General features: G+C 37.6%; 2 protein-coding genes across 9 annotated transcripts in view; one reads left to right on the forward strand and one right to left on the reverse strand.

The window, feature by feature from the left end:
* Nucleotides 1-6,247, reverse strand: part of LOC138038393 (putative histone-lysine N-methyltransferase PRDM6) — a 19,353-nt gene extending 13,106 nt beyond the window's left edge. Inside the window, exons 1-4 of one of the 8 annotated variants that reach the window (XM_068884235.1) lie at nt 6,043-6,247; nt 4,454-4,529; nt 4,011-4,079; nt 797-1,056 (exon numbers count right to left, since the gene is read on the reverse strand). In XM_068884235.1, the coding sequence (XP_068740336.1) occupies nt 797-1,028 (232 nt within the window). In that variant the 5' untranslated portion in view covers nt 1,029-1,056; nt 4,011-4,079; nt 4,454-4,529; nt 6,043-6,247. Of the gene's footprint in view, nt 1-796; nt 1,058-4,010; nt 4,431-4,453; nt 4,579-6,042 lie in introns of those variants that run through there. The other 7 variants (XM_068884240.1, XM_068884236.1, XM_068884231.1 and 4 more) reach the window with 7 other exon arrangements.
* Nucleotides 6,248-6,800: 553 nt separating this feature from the next.
* LOC138038397 (putative histone-lysine N-methyltransferase PRDM6) overlaps nt 6,801-15,000 on the forward strand; it is a 13,667-nt gene continuing 5,467 nt past the window's right edge. Inside the window, exons 1-3 of the mRNA XM_068884246.1 lie at nt 6,801-6,831; nt 10,953-11,053; nt 12,123-12,199. The gene's annotated coding sequence lies outside the window, so the exon portion shown is untranslated. The remainder of the gene's footprint in view (nt 6,832-10,952; nt 11,054-12,122; nt 12,200-15,000) is intronic.

Consider the following 15,000-nt stretch of genomic DNA (forward strand, 5'->3'; position numbering starts at 1 on the left):
CAGTTTCCAGTTACTCTTGTCAGCGAAAGGTGACAAAAACTTCAATACTGTCAATCAAATTGTTTTCCTGATGTTCTTTTTCTAACCTTACTCTTGTGGTTCATTAGTTCCAAATTGTTTATCAATGCTTCTTGTATTGCATGTTTCAGTTGTATATAAGTATACTTTTTAAAAAAACTGCAAGTCTGAAGCGATAAATTACATTATTACTCTCAGGAAGTAGGTTTTTTGGCACAATAGAAAAAACGTTACCTGACCTTTTGTATGCATGTTCGTTAACTGACATCTATTTTTATCTGTGTGCACAAAAATCACTTAAAACACTTTACTCCTTTGTGTTTTCTTAAATGCAACGTCACGGATGTGTAATCTGTACTAGTTACGCTTTATCCTTAGCATGCCAGGGGGCATCCTAGACACCGGCTAAACTTTCTTTATAGTTTAGAACCGGAAAATTAGTTTTTAATACAAATAGTCAATATCTGATCCTCAAAGGAATTTATACCCCCAAGGCTGTCTTTATTTCCTTTTTTTTCGAGTCACGAACTCGATCTCATGTTGAGAGCTGAAATTACATGTAAAGGAACAAAGATCAAATAGATTTTTACCGATATAAATTTTAATTAAGGTTGTTACTTTTCGTGACCAGCATGAATGAAACAACAATCATTTAACCCCTGTACCAAATGCAAAATGAAGTGAAAGCTAAGTTTGTCTTCTGCACGTAGCACCGTGTTCTACGACAAAAACGAAAGACTTAAGACTACCTTGACAGTTTTTCTAAATGTTGACTTACTTGTGGCTTCCTTAGATCTGTCTCCATCTGCTTGACTTGTTTTTCTTTGAGCTTTAAATGCCTCAATGTCTATAAGCTGCGGTTCGTTGTGTCGGTATAAACAGTTATACAAGTCATCATACGTGAATGCAAATCGGCGATTATTGTGCACAATGTGAGTGCTGCTTTGATAAGAAACAGCCTGGTTCTTGACGGGAAAATGGCTTGTGAACCCCACGCCATTTCGAGCCATTTCGTGTTTACAAAAAAGATCCGGGAACCTAAAACCAAGGATGGGAATCGATAATAAAAATATGTAACGATAAAATCGAGGGCGTAACTGGGTAACTTAGATTGTGTAATTGAAATAAAACTTTATTGCATTGCTCTTCTTATTTATTCAATTAGTCTGTGACTTTTGTTGTCTCGCCATTACGCATTAAAGACTTGTTTTCCGTGATAAATTTATTATTTTCTCTTTATAAGCGGCAGTAATTCATATTGATATCTCGGGGATTCGTATCTAACGTTTATCAGGTCTATAATGACGCTTGAAAATACTTGAAGGTTTAACAAGATCTCGGTCACAGATAGTGAGTTGCGGTGAAAAGGATAGTTTTAGTTTTATTTATCAGGAAAATTCCTTATGACAGCAACTGAATTCACTCAAAGGCAAAATTTTTTTGTCGTTTTTTCACCAACAAATACTCTCCGGCTTCGATTAGGATTGCAAACATGAGCTACATGATCTTCTCTACGGCCAAAGTTTTTTCTTTTGGCGAACGACAAGATTGAATGGTGGTGATTGGCTGGAGAATGACCAGACTAGTCAATGTTTATCTATCTGGAGCTAAAATTAAAATCCTAGGCAACATCGTCATTGTAAGAGAACAACAGTCATCAGGGTTACTCTGTTAGGATCCATTCAACTGTTAGGATCCATTTCAACTTTGAAAGTATGAAAGAAAAGAAAGAAAAGGAACTTTATTTAAGTGTCTAGTTGTTCTAGCGCTGGAGCACTAATTGGGGGACACTGTAAACTGAAATTAACAATTAAGGCAAATCAAATATTGGGTTTTTTTTCAGGAGAGGGGAAACCGGAGTACTCGCAGAGAAGAAAACCAACAAACTCAACCCACATGTGACGTCGAGTCTGGGAATCGAACCCGGGCCACATTGGTGTGAGGCGAGTGCTCTCACCACTGCGCCATCCCTGCACTCCTAAAAAAAAACAATTTTTCCCCTAGATGTTTTCACTTTGATTTCGTGTGTAGGCTGCTGCTTTGACACAAACTTCAGATCGCTGAACTTTAACATCAGAAGATGACTGCTTCGTATTCGCAGAGGGCGTTGTTGAGTTACCTTGCAACAAAATGGCCGGGCAACCATCATTTAGGATTCATTGTGTTTATCTTTTCACGCTCTGGAGTTAACCAGTCATAATCATGTTGGGTGATAGGCGCAAAAGTAATAGAAGACACAGAAATCTTGACTGTTACAGTTCAGTGTACTAAAACGAGTCTTTCCCTCAACACGATAGCACAGCGTTACGGAAGCTCAACAATGCAGTGATATGTTAACGAGCTTTATTACACGAGCAAAGAAAATTTATTTAAACACGCAATCGTGAGGTTGAGAAAATTCACAAACATTTGCTGAACTTCAGTCTCTTGTTTGGTAATAGTCCATTTTAGCGTTAGAACTTCGTCACGTGAATTTTAATGAAACTGCCCCTGGAATACAGTATAATACCAAACAATTTTGTGGCAAGGAGTTAAGATCAGGTATAAATGAGATAAGTTAAGGAGTTCCTTTATCATGTGATTATTAATAAGGAATTTCCCAAAACAAAGCCTCATATTGCAGAGAGATGGGATTTCTACCCTCATCAAATAAGGATTTGTTATCTTTACTGCAATTCCTACTGCTTATCAATTTTAAAAGAGAAAAAATAATCGGAAAATAAGAGGATAAAGCGCATAACTTTAGAGAATAATCATTCGTCCACTTTTTAAATCCAACCGATTTTTAGGCTACGATTTCCTCGCGTTCTTAGTTGAAGCCAGGAACGTTTAAAGACTTGCTTGACTGAAATCTCAACTGGGGACGAAGAGCAGAAACTAACGCTGTCGGAACTTCAAAGGGAAAATAAACGCTCAAATAACCTCTTTGCCAAGGCGTCTTATTCTGAACAAAAAACAATGTTCTTTTTATTTTTATCAGCAGATTAACTTCTGAATGTCAGTCTTAGGGATTGAAAAAAGAATTACTTAATACAAAGAACAGGAATGAGCATTTTCATCAAAGAGGCTAATCTTTACTATCAGTGACATTATTTTGGACCGTACGAGAAGGAATGCGGCTTGAATGAGATCTGCAGGGTCCCGCCCCATTAGGTGCTGATGTGTGACACACAGTTCGGAAGAGAACAGTATTTTAATAACTATTTACTGTATAAACTTACAACCCCAACACTAACCCAAACTATGCCAGAAATTTGCAAGTTGTTTTGCAAAAATAATCTGGTCAAATAAATGGAACAATTAACTACTTGATTAACAATAAAAATCACAATGTTTCCTTCCTTGGAAAAGTAGGGAGAGGGAGTTTTGAAACCACCATGATGCATGCATTGACAAGAGTTCTAAAAGTTGTGTAATATTAAATTAATTGAAAGACCTTCACAATCTCGCGATAATCTATGCGTGTCTGGGGAAAATGGGTTTACACGACTTAATTTAATTTAAATCTTTTTAGCAGGAGTCGTTGCATGAGGTGTGATTCTTGCAAATTAGGATCCAGTCCAAATGTTACTCCAAACCTTTTACGGAAGTGTGGATAAAAACTAAGATCAAGTGTAGATAGCACTGATGCATAATTATCTGACTGTGAGGTTTAACATCTAAACGAAACGATCAAATGAAAATAACTTGAGTTCGGGATATCATAGTTGCTCCCTGAATGAGAATTTCTTCTACCGATGAGGAAGAAGAGATACCATGTAAATTTGTATGTTATACCAAAAATTAACTTGGAAAACTGTTCAGCATTTTCCGGTTCGTATAACTATTTTAGGTCATTTTGTTGTGTATCAGAGACAAAGACAATACGAAAAAACTCGAGTCTCTCATAGTGAGTCGCACGCATCCTCTTGGCACACTTGCCGGTTTGCTTGCATCGATGGAGGCCCATGATCGCGTCGCAAAGTTTCTCACGGAGAGTTTCATAAACTTACCAGATGATCTAGTCAATGGTCGTTATTCTTCTTAACCAGAGGAGGTCCGCTAGAGTCTCAATGTTCTTGCTTTGTGATCCAAAAAAGGCACACAGTAATGAAAAAGAAAAAGTTCTGTGATCCACCTCTGAGTTAGGATTCCTGATAACAAAAAGCTCAATGCCCGTTCTTCAAGCTAGCGTTTTTCTATGAGCAGTTCATAATAACGTCAATCATTTTTAAGAGAACATCAAAAGTTTTTGACAGGTTATAATTCGTAGAAACAATGAAATACGATAGGTGACATGAATTCTTCAAATTCCGAGAACAAGGGTTTCTTATGACACATCAAGCGGACTAAAAATAGTGTTAGAAAATAAAGATGGTTCCATAAGGTTCAGATTGCTGAAGTCAATGGTTTACGTTCGTTAGTTCGTAAGACGAGATTGTTCAATGCCGTTTACCTTTCGCCACACCATTGCGTGCTATCGGTTGTACCCTCATCCTGATGAAACCACTCAATCAGGAAAATCGAAATAACTGGAAAACGAGAACAACAGGTAACCATTATTCAAGTGTCACATTCTTAATTAGATTTTGAGATAATCAGTTCGTCAAGATAAAGAATTCCACTGGAGCATCACCTCATGTCTGTCCACGCAGACAAAACCGATAAAAAAAAAAACTTCCTCTATTTCCGCTGATAAGGATGTTTACATAATCCAACATGCGTGCATAGAGGGTTGTGAAGTGAAAGAGTGTTGACATATTTCGGTCAGAGAAAACAGGATCAGCATGTATTTTTCTCACGGCGTGTGAGGAAATTTAAAGGTAAACAAAGTTACGTATCCGTAGGTTACAAAAGCGTGCCTTTGTTCATGCTGTAGTGTGTGATTTATTGTTATGACTGGTGTCATGCTGCGGTAAAAACTCCCATGCGCATGTCATGGGCGAGGGCTGTGTGCATACGTGTCAAAAATACGACAAAACTCATTCTCGTCTCCAGAGCCCTCGTTTCTTTTGGTCAGGTGACCAAGGTGAAGGAATGGGTTGAAATGGAGAATGGTAACTGTAAGCGGAAAAAGACAGTCCGGAAAGGGGAAGAGGAATTGGGGAATTAAGACGAGGGAATTAAGTCCGTACAAAGCTACAAGTTGCATATTAAATGTGTCGTTTTTAAAGTGGACAATAAGGCTGCCAACAGAGAACAGTCATTCGAATTATTCAGCAAGACGAATTAGGTAGAACGGGATATTACTTTACACTCATTTACCAAGCTATGGGACTAAGGCCAGTGGGTCATTGCAACTCAACGGATGTGCGACCGCCATGATTGATTTCCGATTTTACCAATTTTATTAACTATGGGGAATTCCCTGGGAATAGGTTTCCTGCTATGCGAATTAAGAATATGTATTCTGGGAACGGAGATCATCATAATACTATGACCTTCCCAGTGAATCAGAATGAATCACCATTTCCGAGAGTATTTGATGATGAAAAAAGGTACGTGTGTAGGAGATTCGATAAAGAGGGGTATATTGATATGCATGTGGACGCAATGTGATCTCTGTAATTCGGAAGTTACCAATTCAAACCAATTTCTTTCTGTCGTTATTTTTAATGGCTCCAATCCCAGACTCCTTTTCATCCTACTCATTGGCTTGTCACAAGGAACCGGAAACCCTAAATGTAATAAAGACTTCTTTTTTTCTGTTAAGCAATTCCCTTTTACGAATAAGAGTTAATTATTTTTCTGAATTCTTGGCGGCTTATGCTCACTGTTCACTGTCATACCTGAATAATAATAAGTTCAGTTTTCATTCTTTTAAAAGAAAAGGTCAATTTACATTTTAACTCATTTAAAACAAAGTTCCCGAGATTATATTTTTATTTTCACCGTCCAATTTGAAGGAATTTCTTTGTCTATTATCATTCCTTAAAAAAACTGATTGACTTTAAAATAGGTAATTATGCCGATCGAGTCGTTCCTTCCTATGCTGATTGCATTTGCGCGTCAAACAACTTTTGAAAATAACTTAAGTATACTTACTGCGAAAGACACAAAGCAGGCTTCCTCGGAGCTTTTGCCACTGAAAATAGCATGGAACTATTCAGTCTCTGCTCAGTATTCAACTAAAAAACCTAATAAAATTGACTTGTGCCTGATTACATGCCTCTCCTTTTCACATGTACAAGGCGAAAAACTGAACATCTGTTAAGACTTCACACGCAAGTGAAACAATAAGGACTTTGTTCCATTGAAGGACATAAAGAACAAGTTACAGCCCCAGGTCCGATAACTGAGTTCACTCACCGTTTCTGGGCGGATCCGTAAAACTCGGCAGATGCAAATGATTGGACGAAACAACTTTATAATTGTTAAATCATTATTAAAAAATAACACTATTTCGAAATATCGTATGACGGTTTTAGTGCAATTTATTTTTGACTGGTATGAGATGTTAAATCATAACGGCGCAGGTGTAAAAAAATCATTTCTTTATTGTTGCTAACTGAAATAGCGCATGGACTTTGCCAAAGACGATTTCTATGTGAATGCCGTCTCGTGTTTGCCTCGTGATAAGATCAAGAGCTGTCATGAAGAACATAAGTATCTTCTTTCCAAGAGGGCTATTGTCATTGTTTGGTCACTGCTCTCTCCTGATCCGGCTCAACTCGGACAAGTACAAGCGGAAAAATACTTTCACGTTACTTAAGGAATTCCCGTCAAAAGGTTAAATTGCAAAAATAATCATTTTCCCGAGTTTTGCCACAAAGTGTTTGAAACTCAGACATCTGTCAGCGATGGGTCTTGTTTGATTGCAGTGAAGGTGAAAAGGTTAGTTGAGAAACTTCAGGATATGATATGTGACCGTAGACATTGAAAGAAAAATTAGAATAAAAAGGAACAAGTCGGGAAGAAAATAAAGAGGATTTCGTGCCTTTCGCGTTACAAGTTCAGGGTAAGATGTTTTGTTACAAGTACTCGTGTCACCAGACCCCATTGCACTTATTACCACGTCCACTCCACTTCAATTGGTTCAAAACCTAATTTTGCACGGCATAAATGTTGCTAGCATTCGCATTAATGTAACCTGCCAATTTTTATTTTTGAAACCCCTTCGATGGTCCGGAAACCTCTAGTATGACCACAAAGACCTTTAATTATGTTTAATACTGCAAGTACCAAAGGACTTCCAATTATCACGAAAGCAATTTTTGTGTAAAGGAAAAGGAGGAATTGTCATAGAATTTTAAGACGCCCTCTTTAGGAAACACTTGAGTTTGCTTTGCTTTCATTTTAAAGTACACGTGGTAATAGTCATGGTTGGACGATCTAGGGTGGGGGGGGGGGGGGGGGCAAGGAGCTCGTGGTGGCATCAATTTTCTTTTCGGAATTTTTCAGAAAGCTCTTGTAATTAATCCTTTTTCGAGTGCTAATGTGCACAAGGTAGCATCTCAACCAACATGTATTTTAGTCAGCCCACACTCACTGGTTTTTCAGGATTCGGATCCGCCCCTGTCAGACCTTGAACTGATACCTATTTCGTGGGGGTCAAAAGAGCAGTGGTGCGCCCCTTTTTCAGTTGGAAGACTATCGCAATTTTTAATCGGATAGGGATAGAAATACAATAGCTATAATCGGATTTTATATGGACTGTTATGTAATTTTTACCCTGCAACTCTGGTTGCCCATGACATTTGGCCAAGACGTCATCAGCAAACATGGTTCCGGCAACTTAATGACCGTTTTATCCAAATTGACTAGTCAGTTGTCCTCTAAACTCCCCTCTTACTCCCCCAAGGGCAGGACTAACTAGCACGTACATAGAAAGTATAACTGAACCGTCCACCCTTCGCATGGACTAACTGTGATAGTAAACTCCTATGTGACCAGGAATATCTGCCTATAATTTATTGGTATTGAATTGGCACTTTGTTCCTAATCACCTCTTTTCATTATTTTGATAATTCTTATCTTTTCTGCCAGAATGGTTTCTTGAGATGATATCTAAATTTAATTAGAGAGACAAACCTGACGAGATTTGAGAATCCTAGACGATAAATTCTTTAGTTTAGTCTTGGTTACATTTCATCATGACGCAGCAAATTTAGATCCTTTTAGGCTTGATCTTATTATTACTTTCAATTTGTGTTAAAGGGATTTAGATTTTCTATTTTTCACACGGTCTTTATGCTGACCCATGGGTTCCTGACTGACCACATTCTGAAATTGTTTCGGTTTTTGCCACTGTTTTCTTGATTATCTCGCTCTTCACTCTCCAATCCAGCAGCCCAACTAACCTTCCCTTCTTCTCCTCAGCGTCCTTGCCGTTGTCGCGTGTCACTGGTCTGCTTTTTTTTCGGTAGACTGTAGTCCCTTCAAATTCAGCCGGTCTATTCGCAAAAGCTCCTAATTATCTATTTCTTTCTCACTCCACTCCTCTCCCAAATACTCTGCAAACAATTTAGACAGGAACGAGGAGAAATTGCGGATTTTCTCGTTTCCGTTTCCGCTCTGGCATCCAACCAAACGCGGTCTGTCTAAAGCTACATTATGTCTTTTTATAGATTTTACGTTGAGTTACTTAATTGCCCATAGTTTATTTTGCATTTCTTAGCTACAATAGTTTCTCTTTTATTTGAAGGATCCTTCTGTAAACCACTTCTTGTGACGTTACACAGTACAACAAACAACAACAACAACAACACTGACGTCTATTACGTACAATACTAGTTACAATAAAAGGTTTGTCCACCCAAATTTAGCAACGCTAATCTAGTTGGGTGGAGCAAAGATAAAATAGTTAATTCATATATTTACAATGACAAAGATAATTACTCTTTCACATACCTTGGTAGTGTCATAGATAAACAAGGAGGTACAGATTTAGACGTAGCAGCAAGAATTGGTAAGGCGAAGGTAGCATTTAACCGTGCTCAAAAACATCTGGGCGTCTAAAAACAAAGCTATAGCTACGCATCTTCAATGTCAATGTAAAATCAGTTCTCCTCTATGGATCTGAGACGTGGAGGCGGACAAGAAAGGCACTCCTGAATATCGAGACCTTCATAAATTGTTGTCTGAGACGCGTCTTTAACATTTGGTGGCCTGAGAAAATTCGTAACGAGGAGCTTTGGCAGCGTGGGGAACAACTAGCGGTAACTGAACAGATGCGGAAAGCGCCAAACCACATCACCTGGCAACTGAGCTCTTAGGCGGTGGAATCGCCAAGGGAAGAGGAAGAGGGAACGCCCCAGAAACAGCTGGAGACGGGACACTGATGCGGAACTGAAGCTGAAAGGATACAACTGGAAAGAAATTGAATGAAAAGCCCAAGTTCGCTAGCGAGGGGTTGTCGATGGCCTATGCTCCACCTGGAGCGATAGGCCTTAGTAAGTAAGTAACAATAGCGACTGAACGTTTCAATTATAAAGATGTGAGATACTATACAGTGGAATGCAGAGTGAGATTCTAGTTAATTGATTGCCTTATCCTCAATAAAGATGATTGCTACTACCATGCAGTACATGCTGAACAAGCAAATTACGTACGTGAGTTAAAAAGAATCACAAGGAGAGTGGCTTCTTCTTTTAGTACACCTTCATCTATCCATATTTAGCTCATGTTGTTATACTGAAGCTACCCAGGCTGTACGTACCTATAAAACTTGACTGTGCAAAGTTGTTACCAAGCAAAACAAGTGTATCTATTCTATCCTTTTGGCCATAATAGACAAAGACTGAGTTGTGTCTTACTACAGTCTTCTCACAGTAGAGATCCTCGACATTTAAAATTCTTTTACATTTAAACTCAGTCTCTCTACACATAAAATAAAAAGTAACTCATCAAGTATTCCAAATATATTCAGTACCACTTTGGTGGCATCTGAAATTCACAGTTATAAAACTAGATTTGCATCTAACCATAGCCGATTTTTAGGCCTAAAGTAAATAAATGTGGTACTTCCACTTTTCCTTTTCGAAGCGTAAAAAAAATTGGAAACTATCCCAACAGCACTGATTAAAAACACTTTCTTACACCCAATTCTATTATAAACAATACAAGCTGTACCTCTTGAATCCCAAGTTATCACTAACTAAAACAATTTTGTACATATCTTGAGTATGATAATTTCACTTTCTTTCTTCTATATTTTACTGTAATATTTTAAAATTGTCTATCAAAGCATTGTGTGAGCTTCCTTCCATTTTATTTGATGTATTATTTGGTATAATTCCTATAAATCAAATCACACCTGCGGAATGTGATCTTTAGGGCTACAGATGATGTAAAGTGTGAAGCTAAGAAAATCTTGAAATTTTTCAAAATTTAACCTTCCCTCCCCAAACATTTTTTCATCTGTGAATTTCGTCGAAAGGGTAAAGAGTGGCCTTAATTTTCCATCTGAAACGACGAAGGTGAAAGCTTTCCTGCTCACCCTCTATTCAAAAATCGATGCGGTTTTAATGAGCTTACTGGACAGCTGTGTCGATCTTTTCAATGGCGTCAAGTGTCGTGGAATTATTATGGATATTGAGTTTTAAATTGCTTTTCATCTGTGCCAACCAAAGGTAGAACAGATCACCGTTAGTGCGTGCTTCAACTGAGCCTTGATTACCATGGAAACCGCGAAATATATGCTCACTGTTTACGGTTCAGTAAGCGTCGGTGTGAAGATGAAAAGCCCCTCTGGCAATTTTACAAAATAATAATCCATTGATGGTCGATTTTTCTATCTGGCTTTATTTGCGGGAGTAATAAGTCAGATTTTCATGGTTTATTTTTAGTCTGATGTACAGAAGCAAATAACGACGACATTGACGTCAAAGATTCTGTGTAAATATTCTCACGTGGACTGGACCGTTTAACTTCATTTGCAATGCATGATATGCACGGGACAAAAAGCCGCAGTTAAAACAAAATGATTAAAGGTATTAACTATCATCTCTCTTTAGCAAAGCGACGCAGTGGCCACCACTACTGGCGCTCATAACATAAAGCATTGTCCAACCTATTGTTTCGTGTTTGACACCTCTCAAAACTCAGCTACATACAGGTAGGTTCAAAAGTTTCAATGTTAGACGCGAGAAACTCAAACAATTTAAATTTTAAGTCACGCATCATCGTGAATCATTTTTGTTCGTCTGCACGATATTGCTGCAAAGAAGAAAAATCACACGTTTAAAATTTCCAGACGATTAGTTCTGTGTGCTAGTTGTTATGAGTAATGTTTTCGATTTGGGTTGCTCCACAGAATTTGTTTGTATAACTTAAAGGAAGATCCTAGTATACTGATTGTGCGACCGAAATATGATTCAATTCCTTTGCGTTCTGTTTGTGCGTGTTTGTGTCAATGGATGTTTCTCTATCTAAGTGGTATTTATGGAAAATGAGTTACTTCTGGATTATGATCAATTACGTTCAGCGCACTACAAACTTTGGTGTGCACTTTTGGGTTACATCAATATTCTCTAGGGTTGTGAGAAAATCGTTAATGCGTCTGGTGATACATTTTAAGGTCGGCACTGTTGTCAAATAGTTGTTAAGTTGATAACTTAACGGTTTGTAATTTACCATATTTTCGTCACGTCTGGTCTGTCATAATCCCATGATATAAAAGCATCAATTTTAATTTCTGTCGCTGGAGGTTGTTGATGTTACAAGCAAAGACTGTCATAATCTTCGTGTGACGAAAATCCAAAGTGTACAAGGAGGAGGTCCATAACTGAACAATACTTTTTCTAAATATTTTAGGGTTAATGAATAGATTAAAAGTGAGCGATAGTATTGGCTTTGGGTATGTCCCCTTTTTTACAGCTTAGTTATATTGCTCTCTTTTTCCTCCACCATTAAGTATAGGTGCGGTCATTATTCAAATTTATGGCGTGGGTTGGTGTTTTGCAAACGAACTTACAATTCATTGCTCGTTTTCCTGAGAATTCATCACAATTTACGCTTTCAAGAAGTTTTAGGGTTCGTAAAACTCAGTACGGAGAACGAGAAACGCCTTTGTGATCACAGAAAGTTCATGCACAAAGCAGATCTGAAATTGCAATTCGAAAAATACTGCATTAAAAAAGAACGAAATTATAATAAATGATTTCTGTGATGAACCTGTCCATTAGGTGGAGCAAAGGCTTTTTTGTGGCGGAACGAAGATGGTCCCGGATACACGTTGTAAAGTTTGAATATACGCTTGCTGGTAAGACTTTTCTTGGGAAGTGTACCAATAATAGCATGAACCTCTTCCAGATTATAGGCCCTTGTCTTTATATTTCAGAATTAATTAATTGCCTTCTTAAACCAGCACTACTTCTGTTAATTAATTTAAGTTGTTACCTTCTCATGACGTTTCCTGGAACCAAACAGAGTCCAGCACAGCCAAAACTTTATGTATCAGTTGCTTGACCTCGACAGCCACTGGGAAAACAGTCGAATACAATTTTATTCAAGCAATCCTTCCAACACGTAACTTTCTATAGTTGTAACTTTAGCAAACAATATATACATCATGTACTTTTTTCAAATTTATCACAGGTGATATCTTCTATTGACCATGTTTACTCATCAGATAAATTAAGTTAGCAACCCGCGAGGTTGTTAAGTTAGCAGGAGAATGTAAACTGTGGATTTTTATAAGTAAGGATTACATCGGTTTAAACTTGTTCAATTACGTAGAACTAGAAATAAGTTGATTTTTACGAAATATAAGCTACTGTCAGACCACAAAAAAGTGTTAAAAGCTCAGTAATAATAAAAGGATATTGTGTTGTTTACATGTTTCAACTTCTCCTGGTAACGGCCTCTTTTATAGTTTCTCTTAATTGGATTCTTTTTTCTTAAAATATTCTAAACAAGACAAATATCCCAGGATCACATTTTGGGAAGTCCCAGGCTTAGCTTATATGTCTTATTGCTTTTAAAAAGAAGCGACTTTTTGAAACATTTAGCTGTAAAAAAAGATTGCGAAAAAATGTTTCTTAAAAACACTTTCTTAAATGTTTTTTAGAAACGTTTTTTCCCAATTTCTTATTGTTTTTCAAGCAAAAAAAAGGATTTCAGTGTTTCCTTTTGAAAACAAATTTATCATCATAAGCATTCTGGCTCTAATCAAAAATATGTTGCTGAATTGTGACCAAATAATGCTCTTATTTCTTGTTTGTTAAAAAATTGTTGTGATAAAATATAAACATAAATACTCTTGTTGTTAAAAATTGTTGTTATCAAATCAGATGCATTCGTGACCGCGTGACAAGTTTCCCTGTCTTAACGGTTGAAGATAAAGTTAAACTTAACACAGAACCCTATCGCCACACATTCGTATTTCTTTATGTGGCACCTGGCAATTTAAATGATGTAACAATTATTGGTGACGATCCATCAAGTAGGCAATTCCTTCTTTTTTTTTCATTAAAAGTAAACAAGGCTATCAATGTTATACGAAGCTAGGCAACAAAAACAAAGCTGTAGTGTTCAGTTTACATCGCCAACATAGATTCAGCAAGTGCAATAACATCGCTTCTTCATGAACCGCTACGCCAAATATTTCACAAAACCTTTGGCCCGATTCAGACGCCGGTGTTGGCTTGAGCCGAATCGATGATTCATATGTGAAGTACGGTATCTGAATTAACTCGACACGGCTAACCTAAATGTTATTGGCTCCAAGAACATAAAACTTTTCTCTTTTTTTTTTTTGAGTCTCTTTTTAATAGGTGGGGTAATTCAGCCGTAAAATATGCAATATAGTGGAACTGTGGGTGGTGCATATGACCAATATCAGTCTTAGTTAACCCGAGGCAGCATATCTGTCCTCGTAATGACTTGCCATAACTGTCAAGCACATCAAACAAACTACACTAACAATTTTCACTGACAGTCCGTCATCCGTGTCAACCTCGTCAACAGATCAACTGATCGCTAGTGTTTTTACTGTCAAAACCTCAGTTAATCAAAGCATTTCATGACTTGGAAAACAGTGTTGATGCTTTAAGCAATTATTCTGCGAAATCGAGCGAACCATCACAACTGATACTTCGAAATCAGGTAAAACTGAACGTTCCGTCGTTGGATTAGCCGTTTTAAAGAATAACACTCAACTGATATTAGCAGTGTTAACTCTTAGGAACCATGTATTCATTGTTTAGAATCTGACGTTACTCGGGATCACTTGTACAATGGAGAAATTTTGTTGTGAAAACCACAATCAAATTTATCGCAAACATTGTTTAATGTCCTCTCCCGGCCTACAAAGTCGACCAACGTTCGTAATCATTGTGGCCCTCAAGACAACTGAGCATATTGGGATTTCGCCAGACGGCTGGTTTGATGTTAAATTTTTTGAAGAATATATATTTTATTTAAAAACGTGAAACGATATCCAGTCTCGAAGACATACTGAAGCGAAAACGGGCGACTTTGCCGCGACTCCGTGAAATGTGATTGAAACTTTGCGTGAAAAATTTAACATATATCTATTGTCATTAATCTCAACAGAGAGGAATTTTTTGTGAAAATTTTTAAAAGTTCTTTCATGCACTTTGCTGCGAAAAGTCGTGAGGGGCCGAGCGCGAATTCAAATACCGTCACTGGACACTAAATGTCTCGACAGCTTTTTTCGTGTTGCACCAATTTATGAATATTTCACGATTCCAAAAGAAAAACGCAAAGCATTTCAAACGAGAGGGTAGCTAAAAGGCAGCGGATCTTTCACTCTATGATATTAAAACACAAGGAGGACAAGTCGAAAATTCATCACGGTTTTCAAGGGGAGGGTACGTTAGCTCAGGTTGTCTCGTGTAATCTCTCACTTTTTATAGACTGTACTTCCATGTTGCGTCATGTGTTACAGTGCTGCTACACAAGAAGCCACAGTCACTACTAAGGCGCTAAGCACTCTTTCTTTAAACCCTTTAAACTACACGACTTCAAGATGCATGTGCTTAGACCCCAAAATTTCTTTTTGGTCGAATCATGCTCCTCAAGATTATTAGTCACTTCACA

The sequence above is a fragment of the Montipora capricornis genome, chromosome 2 (assembly GCF_036669925.1).
Source record: "Montipora capricornis isolate CH-2021 chromosome 2, ASM3666992v2, whole genome shotgun sequence".
NCBI lineage: Eukaryota > Metazoa > Cnidaria > Anthozoa > Scleractinia > Acroporidae > Montipora > Montipora capricornis.